This window comes from Geotrypetes seraphini, chromosome 6 (genome assembly GCF_902459505.1).
Source record: "Geotrypetes seraphini chromosome 6, aGeoSer1.1, whole genome shotgun sequence".
Classification (NCBI taxonomy): domain Eukaryota; kingdom Metazoa; phylum Chordata; class Amphibia; order Gymnophiona; family Dermophiidae; genus Geotrypetes; species Geotrypetes seraphini.
The window spans coordinates 138,308,076-138,330,820 of NC_047089.1; the positions used below are offsets into that span (position 1 = coordinate 138,308,076).

General features: G+C 41.9%; 1 protein-coding gene across 1 annotated transcript in view; it reads left to right on the forward strand.

Annotated features, from left to right (window-relative positions):
- VWA3B (von Willebrand factor A domain containing 3B) overlaps nucleotides 1-22,745 on the forward strand; it is a 411,842-nt gene that overhangs the window by 236,036 nt on the left and 153,061 nt on the right. Inside the window, exons 19-20 of the mRNA XM_033949516.1 lie at nucleotides 1,251-1,308; nucleotides 1,417-1,573. Coding sequence (XP_033805407.1) covers nucleotides 1,251-1,308; nucleotides 1,417-1,573 — 215 coding nt within the window. The remainder of the gene's footprint in view (nucleotides 1-1,250; nucleotides 1,309-1,416; nucleotides 1,574-22,745) is intronic.

A 22,745-nucleotide genomic window follows, 5' to 3' on the forward strand; every position in this document is an offset into this window, starting at 1 on the left:
TTTCTACAAACAATAACAAATTATTACTCATAATGACTGGTGTTGCCATTCAACAAATTACATATAATTGGAAAAACTGGAGTAGATTAAATTATAATTTCTGGTGGAATTCCTTACGTCATATTTATAAAACGGAGAGATTTATTGCAATACAGCGGGGATGTCTCAGGAAATTTCAAGATGTGTGGGAGCCATTAACAAAGTATTGTACTGATTAGATGACATTATTTCCCTTAAATTTACAAGTTCAATAATGAGGGGGAAAAGGGGGGGGTAATTTTACTATTACATATTGTACAAGGTATTTGATTATATGATAGGAAAGGGTGGGAAGGGTGGGTGATAAGAACATATGATTTGTACCATTGATGATTATTAAGTGATGTATTTATTGTCAAGTTGTTTGGACATTTGTCACACTTATTGTAAGTCTGAAAATGAATAAAGAATTACAAAAACAAACAAACCCAAAAAAAACAAAGCAGCAAGCAGATCAGAGGAGAGTCTTGGAGGAGTCACATTTACAAAATAAAGAATTTAGCTTGTGTCCTTTGGTTTACAGTCCACTGCACTAACCACTAGGCTACTTCTCTGTTCTGCAAGGATATCTGTGTGGCAATTTTCTAAGATTGCTGTCAAACAGATGTCCCTGTGCCTTGTTCCCCCCCACTTATAATTTAAACGTTTCGGCTTGTAAAATGTTTGCTCATGATGGACGTCCTTCTCACATATTTTTGAACAGGAAATTTGGACATATTTTCTGTTCTAGAATAGCTGTGAGATCGACCTTTTTTTGGACATTATGGGCAGGACATCTCCATTCTGACTTGGACATTTTTCTGAAAATGCTCCTCCACAGGTTTTTATGTATATCTCTTTTGTAATAAATAATATTTTCATTTTTTAATAATATTATGAAGTATGTTCTCCTGAATGCTTCTAAAATTTAAGATCTTAATTCTTACTTTTTTTTCTTATCTATTGTAGTAGTCAGACTCATTTCTCTGTATTGGGTTTGTCTTTGCTGTCTCTTTTGCTAAAATCTCTTCTGGTTCTTCTTCTTTTCTTGAATAACAATTTCTTGTTACAGCTCCTTCCTCCTTCCATTGTGCGGAGCTGTGCACAGATCACCTTTAATGTATGTTTTTAAATTGTATGAATGAATGTCTCCACCTTCTGTGCCCTTTTTTAACACTAACTTTGACCCACTAACTTTGACCCAATGTATAAACTGTAATCTTTTTCCACAGAATTCAATATTACAAGAGACACATCACCCCCAAAAAAGACAAAAAGAAAACCTAAAAGGTAAATTATTTATTATGGTAACATTCTTATTTTGTCTACTGTCAATTTAAAAAATATTAGCCTTTAAATCTTTTTTCCTAAAGTATAGCTAATATCTTTTACTTTCAGCTCCCTTAACACCTCTTCATCTGGTTGGCTGAAGACTCATGGTTTGGCTGCTCGACGACTTACCATACTCGATGCTTTAGCTCCTACAACTGTTCCACACACTGCCAAATATGTCCCAATTCTAGACAAACATGTCCTTTCAAAAGTGTTTGATGAGGTAAAGCACCTAAATTGTTTCTCTTTAAACCTAATTGCTACATTGGAGGGGGGGGAGGGGGACAAGGTTTAGGCCCATTTTATTTTATTTTTTTTAAGAGAAAGTGTCTATTATTTAAGATAAGTATATGGGCCTCTTCTATCAAACTGCGCTAGCAGTTTTTAGCATAGAGAGCCGTGCTGAATGGCCCATGCTGCTCCCGAAGCTCATAGGAACTCTATGAGCATCGAGAGCAGCGTAGGCCATTAAGCGCGGCTCACTGCGCTACAAACTGCTAGCACAGTTTGATAGAAGAGGCCCCATGTGTCTGTCCATCTGTATGAATCTGTCTGTTTGCACATCACACTTGTGAAACAGTTGTAAGCTCCATATTTGGCAGTCTAACCCCTAGTAGTAGTGCTAGGAGACTGCCACTAGGAGTCAAATAGTGCCATTTCTTAAGAGGCAGCTACTAGAGCAGGAGCAAGTTGGTATTGGTCTTTCCCCCATTACCACACAGACCCCCAGTAGTGCTCAGATTTTTACCCACAAATTCACAGCTGCTCTGAAAAACTATACTCTCTGTACATACATGCATATTTTATCAAATATATTAGTACTCTGCCCTTACTTCACCCAAACAGACAGAGGAATGCCTATGTGCAGATCACATAAAACTGGGTGCAATTTTTTCATGTACCTAGCTCAGTACAATTTTATAATAGCCCTTTTCTGCATGTAGAAAATAATAATTATTATAATTTTATTCTTATATACCGCCAAAGCCATGAAAGTTTGAGATGGTTTACAACAAGAAGTGCTGGACAATCAGCGAAGAGGTCACAATTCAATGTCATCAATACAATCTTACATAATGGAAGAAAAGGTTCTCAAAGTCATCAATGCAATCTTACATAATGGAAGAAGTGGAAAGCTATATAGATCATAAGGTTACTGGTTGAATTAGCAGAGGTATAAAAATTCTTAGTTTACAAACCAATTGAACAAACTTGTTTTTACCAATTTTCTAAAATTGAGGTAGGTTGAGGAGTGCGTGATGATGTTAGTCAGCCAATCATTCCATTTGCCTGCCTGGAAGGCAAAGGTTCTGTCCAGGAATCTTTTGTAGTGGCAGGCCTTTATTGTCGGATAGGTGAACAGATGCGTTCTTCTTGCCAGGTTAAATTGGGAAACTAGGTAAATGGGGGCCAGACCAAATATTGATTTATAACACAGACAAGAGAACTTGAATAGAATTCGCGCCTCCAGGGGCAGCCAATGGAGTCTTTGATAACAGGGGTGTATGTGTTCCCATTTCTTCAGCCCAAAGATCAGTTGAACTGCCGAATTTTGAATGACTCTGAGTCTTAGAATGGTTTTTTTTGAAGGATCCCAGGTAGATGATGTTGCAATAATCGAGCATACTCAAGATGGAAGACTGAACCAGTAAGTGGAAAGATGCTGCATCAAAGTATTTTCTGATGGTTCTGAGTTTCCATAGTAACGAAAAGCATTTTTTAACCAATAAATCTGTGTGAGCATTTAGAGTAAGTTGGTGGTCCAGAGTCACTCCCAGAATTTTTATAGAGTGGTCAATAGGGAAGACCTGACCATTCAAGGAGATCGATGAATCTTTGATTTTGTCGTTAGGACTTGCCAGGAAAAATTTAGTTTTATCTGTGTTGAACTTCAATTTGAAACTCAACACAGTCATCCATAGTTCAATTTGCTTTGGAATGGATGATAGATGAATCTTTGTCTCGGAGGTCAGGGTAGTAAGGGGAATAACTATGGTGATATCATCAGCATAGATATAAAATTTAACTTTTAAGCTTTGTAATAAGTTCCCCAAAGAGGCAAGGTAGATGTTGAACAATGCGGGGGATAGAGGAGAACCCTGCGGGACTCCACAGGAGTTTACCCAACTATAGGATTTTTTATTGTCACTATAGACTTGATATGACAGTTTGCTCAAAAAACCCCAAAACTATTTTAACACGTTACCTGAAAGACCAATTGACTCCAAACAGTCAATCAGAATGGCATGGTCAACCAGATCGAAGGCACTACTAAAGTCTAGCTGCAGAATTAGGGCACTGGTACCCTGACTGAATAAGGTATGAAGGAAATCCAGGCAATGACAGTTTCAGTGCTGAACCCAGAGCGAAAACCTGACTGATTTTCTTGCAGTACGCTAAATTTGTCCAAATACATTACTAGTTCCTGGTTGACCAAGCCTTCCATCAGCTTAACGAACAAGGTAGTGCTCGCAATTGGTCTGTAATTGGATGTCAGATTGGTGGATTCTCTAGGATTTTTGACGATCGGAGTGATCAGAATCTGGCCTAAATCCTCAGGAAAAGTACCAGTTAGTAAAAGAGAGGAGAGCCAGTTGTATAACTTGGCTTTTAAAAGTGACTGGAGCCACTTTCATTATATTTTGGGGGGCAGCAGTCTAATCTGCAGTAGGAATCAGTGCATTTCATATAGTATTTGGAGAACTGTTGCCAGGATGGAGTAGTAAAATTATTCCAGGCCATATCTACCCTAGGTTCATCTTTGTGTTGGGCAACTGGGTAGTTCAAATGGTTGTTTGTGGAGCCCATTAGTTTGGATCTCAAATTGTTGATTTTGTTGTTGAAAAATTCAGCCAGGCCATCTGCAGATGGTGGGGAATCTAGGGTAGAACATGAGAAGGCCTGTATATCGTAGAGATTGTTAACTAATTCAAAGAGATTTCTACAGCCTTTATACACAGAAACCTCTCTATAAAATTACCCCCATGGTAGTAGCATAGCAGAACACATTTTTTGGTGGGCATGCCAATACTGCCTCCAGTTCTCCTTTCATTGGCTTCTGTTCTAGTACTGACTGGGTGGGCCTGTCTCCAAAGTGAGGTGCCTGGGCCTATCTGGGCCCACCCCTGGCTACTCTTCTGCTCCATGAGCACTTTTGAGAGGAACTATTAACAATTAAGGCAGTCAGATTTGAGTCAGGAGAACTCTTGGGACTCATGCGTTTAAATTCATTGCTTGATGCAACACTGTGGAGCCTCTGTGATCTCAGCGTTTCGCTGATAATAATGATATTGGTCCTTCTCCCCTTTGGAAGCTATCAAAGTTTGTAATCGGAGGGCTCAATATTCAAAATGTTTTAAATGCTTTAAATCGCCTGTCCGGGGCTACCAGGGTATTTTCAGTGGCTACTGGATAGTGCTGGTGAAAATGCCTGGTTAGCACCTAAGCCAAAACTGTTTTTTGTGGGGTTCTTGGGGTGGAGTTGGCACTTAACCAGTTAAGATAACTGCATAAATAGGACTGTTTTATATGGTCCTATCTTTATGCAATTCTTCATAGCCAGTTACATGCCAAATATTGCATTTAACTGGCTATCCCTGGATACTATATATGGTACCTAGAATTGCGCATTGAAATTTTGACACGTTTCCAAGATGCATGCCCAACTTAAGTAACAAGCCAATTGTTGATGCCAATTGACGCTCATTAAAATCTGCGTGTGCATCTGGGTGTGCACTATAAGGCATAAGAGGCAACTTTTCAAAATGCACAGAAATTCTCTCTCCCTGAAACATGGTTAAGGAATTGGTTCAATATTAGGGGTGCTGAAGCACCCACAGAGCTATAAGGCATGGTGCCTAACTCTCATAGAGTGTTATTCAAAAGGGATGTATCAATACGTGTGCCACGGGGTTCCAAAAAGTTGTGTATGGAATTATAGAATAAGGCCTCAGCATGCCTAGGTTGTGCACAGCATTTACATCAGGTTACAGCACACACAAAAGGTGGCAATTGGAATCGGTCCTTAGCATAATTCTATAAAGGGATTGCACCCATTATAGAATCATGCTTAGTGCTGATTTTTTATAATGCTAAATTTTGAGCGCCATTTATAGAATTCCCTCCTATGTTTTCACTGGCTCTGTATACCTGGAAATTCAATGCCAGAGCCTGGGCATGGCCTAGGTATAACACTGGTGGCAGGTATAACAGTGGTGGCAGTCAGCAAAAAGCTGATTGCTTCTGGCTGAATATCGAGCCCAGAGTTTCCACATCAGAAATGACTAACTATATGTTTCTGCTATATTAGGATTCCAAACTGCATCTGCATTATATTTGAATGAACGATAATGTATATATGCAAATTATTATTATTACTTTCATCTTTTTCCCACATCAAGAGAAAAATAATATGCTTTAAAAAAAATCTATTTGGGGCTAGACGCATGAATGAGGCCAGCTGGAGTAAAACCTTGCTGTAGAAGTGACATTTAATTGTAGGGAGGGAAGAAGGGACTACTGTAAGCTAGAGAAGTGTTACCAGGAGAACATCTTAATGGAGCCGTCCTTTCTCTTCTGTTGGCCAACAAAGATACTGTCTGGAGTTGTAGGTGATAAATAGGGGCAAATGGGAGATCTAAAAAGTCAGATTCTTGCAGCTATACTTGTTGTAACGTGAAAGAAGACCTTAATTCTGCTGAGTCCACCCTTTTATAAACTGCCTACTAGCTGACTTTGCATGTAATCCCAGGGAAAAGGGGGTGGATTGGGGGGGAAGGAACATAGTGCTTGTAAAACCAGTTCCACAGCAATTCAAAAAATCCTTTCAGAAACCTAATTATAGTAAGCAGCTTAAGTTCCTGAATAATTACTTTTCCCTAGAGTCTAATTACATCATCATGTCCACCAATATTTTTTCTCTACTAAAAGCAAATATATTGTGTTCTAGTCATGACAGTCTGTTGACAAAATCTTTAGTACATTCATGCTCTTTTAATCAAGAATCCCATTTTCTGAAGGCATAAGCTTGTTTTCCCTTTATAGAGGATTCTCCCTGATTTTAATTTATTACTGATTTAGAAAGATTGACTATACAAGATCCCTTTAGAGTCCATTGATATATTTGTGCATTGTAATGTAATATCCCATCAAACTTCTATTTTCTAAATTACGCAGCCCTAATTTGGCAATCTTTTGGCATATGTGAACTCTCGATCGTGCAGTTATTAGTTGAGTGGCTACTTTTTGTAGATTATTTTTAACATTTGGATATCCCGCTGAAGGCTGTGTGCTCAAAACTGAACTGGGTATGCCAAATATACACTGACGAAGGCCATATAAACTGAAAGAATGATATCACCGATCCTTGCTTTTTGTTTGCCAAAATAAGCTCAGCTTCTGCTTTTTCGCAGTGCCAATTGCTGCAGTTCTAGGATCACATAATATCCATGACCTCTGTACCTGGAACAATTATTTATGCTTGCTAATACTTATGGAGAATTTAGGAGACACCTAAAAACATATCTGTTCCTGAAGTACTTAGGTAGCTGATTTGTACAATCTTTCCCACAATAACTGATCTCTAGAGCTTAGTCACTAGTTTTTAACTTTGTTAGTTCTATTCAATTTGTAACATTTTTAATCATTATAAACCGCATAGAACTTCACGGTCCTGCAGTATATAAACTGTTATTATTATTATTATTACCAGATACACAAGACCATATCTTGGCCATTTGGTTGGAATCAGTGTTTTTCAAATCAGTCCTTCAGTACCTCTTAGTTCAAGGGTGAAAAATCACAGCACTGAAATGGTGGTTGCAGCATTAATAACACACAGCAAAGAACTACTAAGCAAGGGTCACAGCGCAATCTTTAGTGATTTTGGATTTAGTGGCCCAGTCCTCTCCTGGTTCCAAGGCTTCCTAGCCACTCACACTATACTGCATTGAACTGAAAGGCATTTTGCGGTATATAAATAAAGTCTTATGTTATGTTATACTATATGCAAGGAAGGTATACTTTCTGATAGCTGGCACCCTCCCTGCGGGAACCCCATTTTTACCATCAGTGTTCAACCTTTTAATACAGTCCTTGGGAGCCAGCCTAGATCTTGCACTAATAAAAAAATTTCACCTATGCAGATGATATAATGATTATGCTACCTGTAACAGCTGCATTAGCCAACACCCTCACCACTATCAAAAAATGTGTCCATACCATAGAAAACTGGACCTTAACCTACTGCCTCAAACTAAATAAGAATAAAACCAAATTCCTTTGGCTGGAACCCTCAACTGACCCACATTACACTCCAAGGAACACAGTAGATGAGACAGACTTTCCAATAGATCTACAATCCCAAATCTTAGGAATAGAAATTGATAACCACCTATCCATGAAGAGCCATGTCGGAGCTAATATTGCAACCAACAATAAAAAAGCTTAACGGGCTTCATAAAAGGTGGCCTAAAAGAACTTCCCTTCCATTGTCATACATTTAATGAGCAAATTCTAGAATGCCTAATAGTGAATGTTCTGAAGAGAAATGGCTATGAAAGCCTGTTTGATATACATGTAAGGCATTTGTATCTTCTAAAAAGGCAGTAAGTTGTTGGGATACTACCTGCTCAGTAATTTTAGATACAAATGCCAACTGTGATCCAAGATGATAATATGAAGGGATTTTTGGAGGGATTCTTTTAGATGTGAATACACAGTTGCTAGTTTCCAATGTATGTAGAAAATACCTGTTATAAGATTAGTAGAAACCATGGTATGTTAATATGTCAGTTTTGAACTAAAAAAAAATATGTCAGATAGGAGCCACATATGCTGAAGAGGAATTAGAAACCAAAACCAATTTAGCTATTTCTGTTTCATTTGAAATCTGAAAATCTTTAAACATTCTATAAGGAATTGTAAGGTCATGTCAATTGCAGTAGGATGAAAAAGGAGATGGTAGTGAGTGAATAGAAGATTTTGCATCAGAAACCTTATTCAGAAAAGAGAGCGCTAAATCATTAGCAGTAAGAGTTAAGGGTGAAGTTTGACTTAGAGTTGATCCAGTAGCTTGATACAATAGTTTAAATAGACAAGAAGAGTTGGTCTCTCTATAAAGTAAGTTTGAAAATTATTCTTTCTTTTCTGCTGAGAAAGAGGATTTGTAATATGACACAGTTTAAAACACATTAAATGAGATGACAGGTGGGCTTTGCGCCATTGACATTCTAAGTGCCTTAATTGCTTTTTAAGGAAGCAAAGGCCATAATAGAAACATAGAAACATAGAAATAGACGGCAGATAAGGGCCACGGCCCATCCAGTCTGCCCACCGCAATGACCCTTCCCCACCTAACTCAGTGAATAGATCCCACGTATCTATCCCATTTGGCCTTAAAATCAGGCACGCTGCTGGCCTCAGTGACCTGAAGTGGAAGATTATTCCAGCGGTCAACCACTCTCTCAGTGAAAAATAATTTCCTGGTGTCACTGTGCAGTTTCCCTCCCCTGATTTTCCACGGGTGCCCCCTGGTTGCCGTGGGACCCTTGAGAAGGAAGATATCTTCTTCCACTTCGATGCAACCCGTGAGATACTTGAACGTCTCGATCATGTCTCCCCTCTCTCTGCATTCCTCGAGTGAGTAGAGCTGTAACTTATCCAGCCTTTCCTCGTAAGGGAGATCCTTGAGACCCGCGATCATCCGGGTTGCCATTCTCTGCACCGACTCTAGTCTCACAACATCTTTTCGGTAATGCGGCCTCCAAAATTGCACACAGTACTCCAGGTGTGGTCTCACCATGGATCTATACAATGGCATAATGACTTCAGGCTTACGGCTGACGAAACTCCTGCGTATGCAACCTATGATTTGCCTTGCTTTGGAGGAAGCTTGCTCCACTTGATTGGCAGCCTTCATGTCCTCATTGACGATCACCCCTAGGGCACGCTCTGCTTCAGTTCTTGTTAGGATCTCGCCATTTAGGGTGTAAGTCTTGCATGGATTATGGCTGCCCAGGTGCATGACTTTGCATTTTTTGGCATTGAAGCTGAGTTGCCAGGACCTAGACCAGCGCTCCAGTAGTAGTAGGTCGTGCATCATGTTGTCGGGCATTGAGTTTTTGTCTGTTGTACTCTTGGCCACTACATTGCTTAGTTTGGCGTCATCAGCGAATAATGTTATTTTACCTCGGAGACCTTCTGCCAAGTCTCTTATGTAGATGTTGAACAGGATCGGGCCCAGGACGGAGCCCTGTGGCACTCCACTGATCACCTCCGTCGTTTCGGAGGGGGTGCCATTCACCATTACCCTCTGAAGCCTACCCTCAAGCCAGTTCCCAATCCATTTTGTCAGCGTGTCGCCCAATCCTATAGAACTCATTTTGCTCAGCAACCTGCGGTGTGGTACGCTATCGAATGCTTTGCTGAAGTCCAGGTATACGATGTCCAGGGACTCCCCAACATCCAGCTTTCTCGTCACCCAGTCAAAGAAGCCGATCAGGTTGGATTGGCAGGATCTCCCCTTAGTAAATCCATGTTGACGGGGATCACGTAGATTCTCCTCGTTCATGATCGTATCCAATTGGCGTTTGATTAGAGTTTCCATTAGTTTGCTCACTATTGATGTGAGACTCACCGGTCTGTAGCTTGCTGTTTCCATCTTGGAGCCTTTCTTATGAAGTGGAATGACGTTAGCCATTTTCCAGTCCAACGGGACGTCACCTGTACTAAGGGAGAGATTGAAGAGTGCGGATAGCGGTTCCGCCAAGACATCACACAACTCCCTGAGCACCCTGGGGTGTAGGTTGTCAGGCCCCATTGCCTTGTTAACCTTGAGCTTTGACAGCTCGCAGTAGACACTGCTGGGCGTAAACTCGAAATTACTAAATGGATCAGCTGAGTCAACCCTTGTCTGCAGCTGAGAACCAAGTCCCGGCGCCTCGCGGGTGAAGACTGAGCAGAAGTATTCATTTAACAGTTGGGCTTTCTCCGAGTCCGTTTCTGCATAGTCTCCCCCTGGTTTCCTGAGGCGTACTATCCCACCTGAGTTCTTGTTCCTGTCACTGATATACCTGAAAAAGGATTTATCTCCTCTCTTTATGTTCCTTGCTAAAGACTCCTCCATTCGGAATTTGGCCTCCCTAACTGCTGTTTTGACTGTTTTTGACTTGGTCAGATAGATTTCCCTGGAGTCCTGTTTCCCTGATTGTTTGTAAGAGTTGAATGCTTTTTTCTTCTCCTTGATGAGGTCCGAGATCTCCGTAGAGAACCATTGTGGCTTATTGTTCCTACTCCGTTTACTTACCGATTTAACATAGCGGTTTGTTGCTTCCTGTATGGTGGCTTTCATAGTTGACCACATTTCTTCCACGTTATCGGTTTCTGTTTGGCTTTGTAGCACCTGGTGAACGAAGTCTCCCATTTCTTTGAAGTTTGTGTCCTTGAATTTAAGGACCTTGGTCAGTGTGGTAGATTTAGTGAAACCTTTTCTGAGATTGAACCATACCATGTTGTGGTCACTGGAGGCCAATGTGTCGCCCACCGAGACCTCTGTGACACTTTCTCCATTGGTAAGTATCAGGTCTAGGATTGCCTGATCCCTTGTTGGTTCCAACACTAGTTGCCTTAGTCTTGCTCCCTTCAAGGAATTCAATAGCCTCCTGCTGCTGCATGAAGCAGAGGAAAGCGTGACCCAATCCACATCAGGCATGTTGAAGTCACCTAACAATACTGTGTCCCCACGCAAGGTGATATTCTCTATATCTCCGATTAATTCCATATCTTGGTCATCCTGTTGTCTTGGGGGTCTGTATACTACGCCAAGATACAGGCATTTGTCCTTCCCTCTGGCCAAATTTACCCAAAGGGATTCCCCAGTGTACCGTACATCTGTGATTCTGGTGACTTTAATGTCATCTTTAGTATATAATGCTACACCTCCTCCCATTTTGCCCTCACTGTCCCGGCGAAGCAAGTTGTAACCCGGTATGACCATGTCCCACCCGTGGGAGTCTGTGAGCCAGGTCTCAGATATCGCCACCACATCCAAGTCGGCATTTATCATTTCTGTTTCCAGTTCCAGGATCTTGTTTCCCAGACTGTGGGCGTTGACGTACATAGCCCTCCATGTTGTATATTTGTTATGTCTCATTGGGGACATTCCTGCTATAGCAACTAGGCCACCTTTAGCATTATTTGCATGTCTCGTACTCTTCCTAGACCCAGAGCTGCAACGTGCACCTTTCCCGGACTCCCCATACCCAGAACTACAGTTTATGCCTAACCCAGACTCAGAATTGTGTGTACCCTGTGGGGGTATTCCCTCTTGAGCAACTTGACTTCCTATAATACAGTTTGCAGTGTGTATTCTGTCGCTGGACCCAGAATTACAATGTGTACTTCTCCTAGTCCCAGAATCACAGTGTGCACCCCTCCTAGATCCAGAATTACAATTTGAACTCCCCTTAGACCCAGATTTACAATGTATACTCCCCTTAGCCCCAGCATAACAATGTGACCCAGAATTATAATGTGACCCTGAATTATATTGTTTACTTTCTTTAGTCTCCCTTACTTTAGTCTCCCTTACTTAATGATACCACAGATGTCATTGAGGACTGTGGTATTCCATGGGCCAGGCACCTTTGGAGACCTGCTCAGTTGGAAGGTAAACCGTGGCCTAGTCATGAGGGCAGGTGGACCCTAAGTAACATGGGACTGATAACCTTCACAGGAGTTTGGGAACCTGTTAAACTGGTCAAAACTTTAATAGAGGGAATGAACTGAGTTTGAACTTGACCCGGTTCCAACGAGATTCTAATCCTGGTCTGCCTACTTAGATTGGGAACTGAGGAGTGGGATGTATATTTCATCTGCCCCTGTTTTGACTGTAAGCATACTGGAGTGCTGGAATTCCTGGGTGGGATAACCTGTTACAAGAGTGGTGGAAAAAATAAAAGCCTCACTATTAAACATCTGCTCTACCATTTTGCCTGAGCTTGTTTTTATCAATTCTTGCTTGTGATTCTGGTTACCAGACCCTCAGTACTACTGAGTGGTGCTACTCATATCCCATGACAGAGTTTCCCCTGTATTCTACCTTTTTGAAAAATGGTGCAGGTGTCAAGATTACACTAGACCAGTGTTCTTCAACCTTTTTACACCCGTGGACCGGCAGAAAAAAAATAATTATTTTGTGGACCGGCAAACTACTGGACTAAAATTTAAAAATCCCGTTTCCGCCCCATCTCCGCGAGCTCGGTCCCCACAAATCATCTGATCCCATCCACACAAGCCTCAGTTATGATTTTATATTGAATGTATTTTATTAAAGTATAAAAAGAAACAATATTCTGTAGAATTGTCATTTTATAAATACAAATAATTCAGAGCAAGGATCAACAAAACCCCTGTCTCCCCTCCCCTTCACATATATCCCCTCTACTATCAAGAAAACTGAACAAGCCAAATTATTACAGAATGCTACACAGAAATATCATGCTAACAGAATACTGAAGTAACACATGACAGGAATAGTTTTAGGGGAGTGCAACTAGGGCAACTGCCCCCTGGTCAGAGAGCGCCCTAAGCCAGCTGAAAGCTAAAGAAGCACTGCCTGGGTTTTGCAGTCCCCAGTTATGTCTAACACCAGCTCTAGCAGGATATATATTTCAAATCTGATATAATCTAATCACAAAATAGAAATAAAATTATTTTTTTCTACCTTTTGTCGTCTCTGGTTTCTGCTTTCAATCTTTTTTCACTCTCTTCCTTCCAGCGTATGCCCTCTCTGTCTCTTCAATCCAGCATCTGCCCCTTCCATCCACTATCTGTCCTCTCCCCCTTCCATATGGTATCTGTCTTCTTTCTATGTCCCTCTCCCCTTTCCATCCAGCTTGTGCCCCTCTCTCCTATTTACATGATTCATTCCAGCTTCACTGCTCTCTTCATTTTTATCTCTCCTACACCAGATCTATCGTCATTGTCCCTCTGCTTATTTTTCTGCTGACCCCTTCCTATCATCAATCTCTCTACTTTCTCATGCCTGTGTCTCCCCTTCCCCTCCTCTAATCTCTCTGCCAGCTGTTTCCTTCCTTTTTTCATTCTCCCTTCCCTCCTCCTCCTGTCCAGCAGTAACTCTCTTCCCTTCCTCCCCTCCCAGCAGCATCTCTCCGTCTCCCTCTCCAGTAGCAGCTGTCCCTTTTTTCCTTGCCCAGCAGCTTCCCAGATTCCTTTCCCTCCTCCCCTCCCAGAAGCATCTCTCCTTCTCCCTCTCCAGTAGCAGCTGTACCTTTTTTTCCTTGCCCAGCAGCTTCCCAGATTCCTTTCCCTCCTCCCCTCCCAGAAGCATCTCTCCTTCTTCTCCCTATCCAGTAGCAGCTGTCCCTTTTTTTCCTTGCCCAGCAGCTTCCCAGATTCCTTTCCCTCCTCCCCTCCCAGAAGCATCTCTCCGTCTCCTTCTCCCTCTCCAGTAGCAACTGTCCCTTTTTTTCCTAGCCCAGCAGCTTCCCAGATTCCTTTCCCTCCTCCCCTCCCAGAAGCATCTCTCCTTCTTCTCCCTATCCAGTAGCAGCTGTCCCTTTTTTTCCTTGCCCAGCAGCTTCCCAGATTCCTTTCCCTCCTCCCCTCCCAGAAGCATCTCTTCTTCTTCTTCTCCCTGTCCAGTAGCAGCTGTCCCTTTTTTTATCTTGCCCAGCAGCTTCCCAGATTCCTTTCCCTCCTCCCCTCCCAGAAACATCTCTCCTTCTTCTCCCTCTCCAGTAGCAGCTGTCCTTTTTTTTCCTGGCCCAGCAGCTTCCCAGATTCCTTTCCCTCCTCCCCTCCCAGATGCATCTCTCCTTCTCCTTCTCCCTCTCCAGTAGCAGCTGTCCCTTTTTTTTCCTGGCCCAGCAGCTTCCCAGATTCCTTTCCCTCCTCTCCTCCCAGAAGCATCTCTCCTTCTCCCTTTCCAGTAGCAGCTGTCCCTTTTTCCCCCTGCCCAGCAGCTTCCCAGACTGATAGTGGTTTTCTCCCCTCCCAGCAGCTCTTCTTACTTCCCAGCGCAGCGATTCACGAAGGCAGCCTCGGGTCCTTTTGTTGGGTCGCGCCGCCTCTGAGGAAAGAGGAAGTTGCATCATCAGAGGCAGCCGCGACTCAGCAAAAGCCCCGAGGCTGCCTTCGTGAATCGCTGCGCTGGGAAGTAAAGGAGAGCTGCAGAGAGGGGAGAAAGCCACTGTCGGAGGCTCCCCAAGATCTCTCCGGCCCAGCGCACGCTTCCGATGCTGATCTTGCCGGTCCTGCGCGGGCCGGCAGGAAGTTCAAATGAGTCAATCTTGCCGGTCCTGCGCGGACCGGCAAAAATTTCCTGCGGACCGATACCGGTCCGCGGACCGGCGGTTGAAGAACTGTGCACTAGACAATATGTTTTTTGTTTCCATAATGAGATTGGATGTTTCTTATAGATTTTTGGATGCTGATGACAGAAATAGCACTAAAATATTTCTATAACATATTGTTTTCCAGAAATTTGTTACAACACAAGTGCATCAGCAAAATATTACTAATAAATGAATGTCATTCAGTTTAAATACATATGACATCATATAACCTTGTTTTTATGTATTGCTTCTACTAGAGGTTAATGAATAGCTAGTTATTGCCTGACCTGGTAGTTAATTAAACTGAAAAAATGTCACAGAAATGTATGAATAATGCTGAAACTTTCTGCTAAATTTGTGAATTTTGTCTAAGAGAACCATAATTCCATTGGTGAAAGCCTATGAACTGTATTTTGTATATAAAGCTAGTGATCAAAACAAAAGCTCGGCTCACAATATTTGTTGTGCATAATGGCCACAATTCTATAAATAGTGCCTAACTTCTAGGCACCTTTGAGTGCAACTGTCAATCATCTGCTAGGTGCCATTTATAGAATCACACCTAGTGGTGCTTAAGCGATCATAGATACCGGTAGGCATTGAAACCTTAGGTGCACTCCCATGTAGGCCAGGGTTTTCGTGGCCTAAATGAGTGCATCTAAGCCAAACCAAGCCTACCAGCTAATTTAATTTTTTAATGTTTTTTTATAATGCTTTCAATTAACATACCAATTACCCTCCTCCCACGGATTCGGTTATTCACGATTTTTACCCGGATCTCCACCTTGTATTTTCAAACAGAAACGCTGTGTCACCGACCTTCCCCAGACCTTACCTGGTGGTCTAGTGATCTTCATACGCTCCTGCCCTGTGCAGAGCCATCATCAAAAATTGCTGCCGTGAGTTCCCGTGGTCTCACGAGACTACAACGGGAACTCACGACAGCCATTTTCAATGATGGCTCTGCACGGGGCAGGAGCGTAGGAAGATCGCTTCTGCCCAGTGTCACCGCTAGACCACCAGGTAAGGTCTGGGTAAGGTCCAGGGAGGTGGAGATAGGTCAGAATCGGCCCTAAAAGTTATCTGCGATTTTTCAATATTTGCGGGATGGCTCTGCCCCTTCAAAACATTGGATTGTAAAAGGTAAGTAACTTAACTGTTTAATAGTTATGATCATATAGAAGGTGTGTGTATATTCCCACTCATATAATTTCAATTTTGCAGATCGAATACCATAGATAGAGGTTATGGCTACTTCAAGATGGAGCTTCTTGAATCATCCCGACGTATTTTGCTATATTTGTGGGGAGTACACACTGAAAGCAAGCAGAAAACCTATTTCTGTTTGTAAAAAGAGCATATGTAGCTTATTTTGGTGTCAAACTTGGAGATCAAGATAAGCCATGGGCTCCTCATATTGTATGCAAAATGTGTACATTTGCGCCCTTGTCGAAATGGAAAATGAAGCTGCCTGAAATTTGGAATACCAGTGGTATGGAGGGAACTGAAAAAATCCACTTCGATGATTGTTATTTTATATTGTTATTATTATAGGCATCAATCAAAATAATCATGACAAGTGGCCTTACCCTGATCTACCTTCATCCAGGAGACCTGTTCCACACTTCCACATTTCCGTGAACTACTACAGCTCTCAGAGAATGAGTCTTGCATGTCAGATATTGCACAATGTGAAGGAAGTGAGGGCAGTGACAGTGATTCCCAAACAACTTCACATAGTGAACGTTTTGACTAGAATGAATTGAGTAATCTGATCAGGGACTTAAATCTTTCCAAGGAGTCTTCTGTATTGTTTGCCTCCAGACTAAAGGAAAAGAATGTACTTCAGCCTGAAACAAAAATTACATTTTATCGAAGGAGAGAAAAGGACTTCCTGCCATTTTTTACCGAAGACAACAACTTCGTATTCTTCAATAAGTCTTTCAGAATATAACCCAAGTGAGTAGCGTCTTTTCATCAACAGTTCAAAACGTAGTTTGAAATGTGTTCTTTTAAATAATGGCAACAAATATAGTTCTATTCCAATCGGTCACTCCACCAGGATGAAAGAAGGGTACAATGCCATCTCTTTAGTCTTGGAAAAGATAAATTGCCAAGAATATCAATGGGTGATTTGTGTAGACCTGAAGATGGTTAATTTTTTTCTTGGTCAACAAAGTGGCTACACAAAGTATCTTTGCTTTTTATGCCTTTGGAATAGTAGAGTCAAACATGAACATTGGACAAAAAAGATTGGCCTCTGAGAGAATATACGCTGGTTGAAGGACAAAATGTAATCAATGAACCTTTGGTAGCACGAGAGAGCATATAAAGCTCGGCCTGATAAAACAATTTGTAAAGGCTTTGAATAAAGATGGTTTGAGCAGTGAATACATAGCGCATATGTTACCTGGACTTACCATGGAAAAACTGAAGGCAGGAATTATCGAAGGTCCATAAATCAGACAAATTATAAATAACCTACATTTCATAGCATCAGTAAATGAAATCGAATCATGTGCCTGGTCTTCATTTGTTCTTGTGAAAATCTTTTTGGTAACAAGAAGGCAGGCAACTACAGATAATTAGTAGAAGATATACTCTTCAACAGGCTTGGTTGTAACATGAGTGTTAAAGTCCATTATCTGTACAGTCACTTATTCACTAAGCCCACTAATCGGGTCCTGACCTGTTTGTTACCCCAACCCTCCAGTGACCACAACATGGTGTGGTTCTACCTCAGGAAAGGTTTCCCTAGATCAAACACGAAAACAAAAATACTCAACTTCCGAGGTACTGACTTCGAACGCATGGGAGATTTCGTCCACCGGACACTGCAGAACCAAGCTACGACCGATGATGTGGAAGCTATGTGGTCATCCCTGAAATCTACCATACATGAAGCAACAAGCTTCTACATTAAATCAGTACACAAACGGCGGAGAAACAACAAACCCCAATGTTACTCCGCAGAAATCTCACACCTCGTCAAGGAGAAGAAAAAAGCATTTATTTCCTACAAACGAACGGAGACTAGGGAAGCTAAACTAGAACATAGGGTGAGGTCTGCAGCGGTCAAAACGGCAGTCAGGGAGGCCAAACTTCGAGTGGAAGAGACTCTGGCAAAGAACATGAAGAAAGGGGACAAATCCTTCTTCAGGTATATTAGTGATAGGAAAAAGAACACAGATGGGATAGTACGCCTTAGAAAACCAGATGGGAACTGCGCAGAATCAGATTCCGATAAAGCAGAACTACTGAATGAATACTTCTGCTCGGTCTTCACCTGTGAGGCACCGAGGCACGGTCCGCAGTTGCAGGCAAGGCCCAGCGTGGAAGACCCGTTTCAGAATTTCGAGTTCACACCTGGCGACGTCTACTATGAACTGGCAAGACTCAAGGTGAACAAAGCCATGGGACCGGACAATCTACACCCCAGGGTGCTCAGTGAGCTGCGTGATGTCCTGGCAGAACCGCTATCAGGACTCTTCAATCTCTCCCTAAGTTCGGGGAGAGTCCCCATAGACTGGAAAACAGCTAACGTCGTTCCACAAAAAGGGTTGCAGGGCAACTCATGGAAACACTAATCAAACGTAAATTAGACGCAATCTTGGATGAGGAGAAACTAAGGGATCCCAGTCAACACGGATTCACCAAGGGTAGGTCCTGCCAATCCAATCTCATCAGCTTCTTTGACTGGGTAACAAAACAGCTAGACTTGGGAGAATCCATGGATGTCGTATACCTAGACTTCAGCAAAGCTTTCGATAGTGTCCCACTTGCAGGCTGTTGAGCAAGATGAAATCAATGGGGCTGGGAGAAACACTAATTACATGGGTCAATGACTGGCTGAGTGGCAGACTTCAGAGGGTGGTAGTTAACGGTACCCTCTCTAAAACATCGGAGGTGACCAGTGGAGTACCGCAGGGCTCAGTCTTGGGCCCGCTCCTTTTCAACATATTCATAGGGGACCTAACTCAGGGACTTCAAGGTAAGATAACGTTATTCGCTGACGACGCCAAACTATGCAATATACTGAGAGACGGCAATTCACCCGATAGTATGACACAGGACCTACATTTGTTGGAGCTTTGGTCCTCGACCTGGCAGCTGGGCTTCAATGCTAAGAAATGCAAGATCATGCACCTCAACAGCAGAAATCCGTGCAGAACTTACACCTTGAATGGTGAGATCTTAGCTAGAACTTCAACAGAACGAGACTTGGGAGTGATCATCAGCGCAGACATGAAAACTGCTGATCATGTGGAGAATACTTCATCTAAGGCAAGACAGTTGTTAGGTTGCATCCGCAGGAGTTTCGTCAGCCGGAAGCCTGAAGTCATAATGCCATTATACAGAACCATGGTGAGGCCTCATTTGGAATACTGTGTGCAATTCTGGAGGCCACACTACCGAAAAGATGTGCTGAGAGTAGAGTCGGTGCAATGGATGGCCACCAGGATGGTCTCGGGGCTCAAGGATCTATCGTACGAGGAAAGGCTGAAAAATTTGCGGCTGTACTCACTTGAGGAACGTAGGGAGAGAGGAGACATGATCGAGATGTTTACCGGCCATATCGAGATGGAAGAAGAGATTCTCTTTCTCAAAGGACCCTCAGCCACAAGAGGGCATCCGCTCAAACTCAGGGGCGGGAAATTTCATGGCGACACCAGGAAATATTTCTTCACCAAGAGAGTGGTTGATCCTTGGAAAGAGCTCCCGGTGCAGGTGATCGAGGCAAACAGCGTGCAAGAATTTAAGAGCAAATGGGATACCCATGTGGGATCCCTTAGAGGGTTAAGCCAAGGGAACCTGTCACCAGGAGTGTGATCCCTAGGATAGTAGACTTGGGGGTGGGTCAGTAGAGTGGGCAGACCTGATGGGCTATGGCCCTTATCTGCCGTCATCTTCTATGTTTCTATGTAACCCAATTCACTAACCTTCCTCCCGATCCGATCCGCACCCAATCTGATCCACGCATGCAAATGAGGGGAAATGGTATGCAAATGTAGGAAGGCAGCGATTCACTAAAGAAATTCAGGTACACCGACTGGGCTGGCCGATCAAAAAAGAAGTGACTGCTGAGGACCAGTCATTCATGTCCCTGCCGACTCTCCTGCCCCTCATAAGAAGCAGTTTCTCTCCTATGGTACCCTGAAAATAGTGGAGCAAAAAGAGAATAAAAGGAAAGCAACTCCTATATCTATATCTGAGGCTCATCTCCTGCCCTCTGCTACCCTGACTCTCCTGCTCTCTGCTGCCCTTCCCTGCAGTACAAACCTGTGGGTTTAAAGCGGGGCTGCACTATGGCATGTTCTGTTCCAGAACACACTGCAGTGCAGCCTCACTTTAAACCTAAGAGTTAAAATCACAGGTTCGCGAGTAAAAGCACAAAAATTAAAAAAGAAAAGTTTTGCCATGGAGAGGAAGTGCATGCGCAGACCATCTACAGGCAAAGAAGATGGTCTGCGCATTCATCTGGATCGCTCTGCAGCAATCCTTGCAGTCGCTGTGAGGAATGCCGCCGATTGCAGTCATTTGCATAAGGAGGCTTGGTGAATTGGTTGCCTGGGAAGACTCGGCCACGGATCTGACACGGATCTATCCTTAAGATTGCTTTCCAGAGAACCTTGGTGACTTAAGTGAAGAGCAAGGTGAAAGATTTCACCAAGACAAAAAACAATGGAAGCCAGATACCAAGGAAGATGGGATGCACACATGATGGCAGACCATTGTTGCAATCTTATGTGGGATTGTCTTGGCAGACCCACTTATGAAAGTCTTACAAAAGGAGCTTCTTGTGTGTCAAATGAATGGAAAATTTATATCGTAAACTTGTGCTTTTGGTATGAAATAAGTAGATTTTCATATTGTACACTTTTCTTTTAATTTTTAATATGTTTCCTTCATGCAAAAGATATTAATTTAAATACTACATTAAAGTATCATGATTCTTTTAATGGGCAAGTAGAGTGAAGAGCGGTATATGGCACATGTTCGGTATCTCAAATACTAGAGCTGATAGGATAAAACTGGTGCCCTTTTTAGAATCAGCAGTTCAAATATACCCAGAAACAGGTCTAACATTTGAGACACAAAAATGAGTGTTGGCCAGTATCTGAGAGAGAAGTTTCTATGCATTAGTGATACCAAAATCAAGGAAGGCATCTTTGTGGGTCCTCAGATCATGGAAGCAATGAAGGACAGTGAATCTGAGAAGCTCATAGACAAGGTTGAGCTGTTGGTATAGACGTCTAATGTGGATGTCGTGCAAAACTTTCTGGGTAACAACAAGGCATCAAACTACCCTATACTGATTGGCAATGCTCAAAGACTTCGAAATGATGATGTGCAATATGTCACTAAAGATACATTTCTTACACTCCCACCTGGATTTATTCTCTGCCAATCTCAGTGACAAACATTGTGGAAAAACAGTATCAGGGGAAGTGGAGTCAAATCATGCTGGCTGGTTACTGTTGAACTTTAATCAGAGAAGCTTCCAACACTGAATATAAATGCAAATCAGCCACAAAACTATTTTGACATTGCGGAATTGACAGTCTTATCACAGTGAATGTTGTGAAATAATTCCATTAACTTACATTGGTTCTGTTTGGAGAGTGAAGTACACATCTTAGTCAAACCCTGCATGACAGAAATATTGCAAGGTTATATTCTGATTCAGGGTTGTAAATTATTAAATTAACCCAAATTTGTGGAAGAAACAAATACTTTTCTGAAATTTGTTCTCTATTTTGAGACCCCACTTACTGTTTCTGGTTTTTTGCTGGGGGATATCAATGGGCTTTATTTAAAAATTCTAGGTGTACATTAAGCAGTAGTTTGTCAGCAGCTATAATAATAATAATAATAACTTTATTCTCTTATACCGCCATAACCAAAAGTTCTAGGCATTTTATACTAAAAAGAGCTGGACAATCAGCGAAATACAATAATACAATAAAAAATACAAATACTTGTAAAATAGAATTTCAATAATAAAACTCTCATTAAGTAATAAACTTATCGAACAAAATGGTCTTAATTATTTTCCGAAAACAGCACTAGGATAACATAGCTTGCTGAATACATTTACCTAACCAAGATTGTTGCCAACCAGCTTGAAATGCTAGGGTCCTATCTAAGAAGGTTTTGTATCTATACCCATTAATTTTTGGATAAGCAAATAAGTAGAAGTTTCTAGTTTCTCTTGATGGTCTATGCAACACAAAATGAGGAAAAAGGTAAGCTGGAGACAATCCCGAAGCTGGAAAAGGCCCTTCAAGAGGATAATCTGGTAAATCCTGGACTGTGCATTCCCCTTTCTTTACTTATGCTAAATCCTTAGGAGATCAGTTGCTGGATAATCCAATGCCATCATAATTGATTCATCTTCTCATAAGTGGCAATATCCCCTTATCTCTTCTTGTTGGGCAGACTGGATGGGCCATTTGACCTTTATCTGCCATCATATTTTCAATGCTTCAATCTCAACAGCTGATTAGTTGTCACTGTGTACTGGCAACCACAGGAAGAATGTTATATAAATCGGGGTTCAGAATGTGAGCGCTTTCATATGGGCCACGTAGTTTCCATGTGGGAGACAGAAAATGGATGAGAAAGGTGATTGGAGTTTTGTCTGGGGATTTTATTTGCTTTCTTTGCATAATGCATGATAGAGCATTGTGTTTGTAGTGGAGTTGATTTGTTTATTGGAGGGGATATGATTTCTACTTTGTGCTCTCTGTTACTGTTATTTTAATGCAAAAAAAATTGTTGCATTATGTTTGTCTGATTTCATCAATTAAAAAGTTTGGAATAAAAAGAAAGGAGTTGATTTTTGAAACTGCCCACTTGGGTGCCATGCCCATGGGCACTTTCATGAATCTTGTACCTAATGTTTCTTGGGAAATTGTATGTGCCCGTTTCTTTAGGCAAACCATCCACAGATACAAAATAAGAGACATTCAGTTGGTTTTGGTAAGGGTGACATTTCAATGGAAAATAGTGTGAATAGAGATGACAATACAATGAACA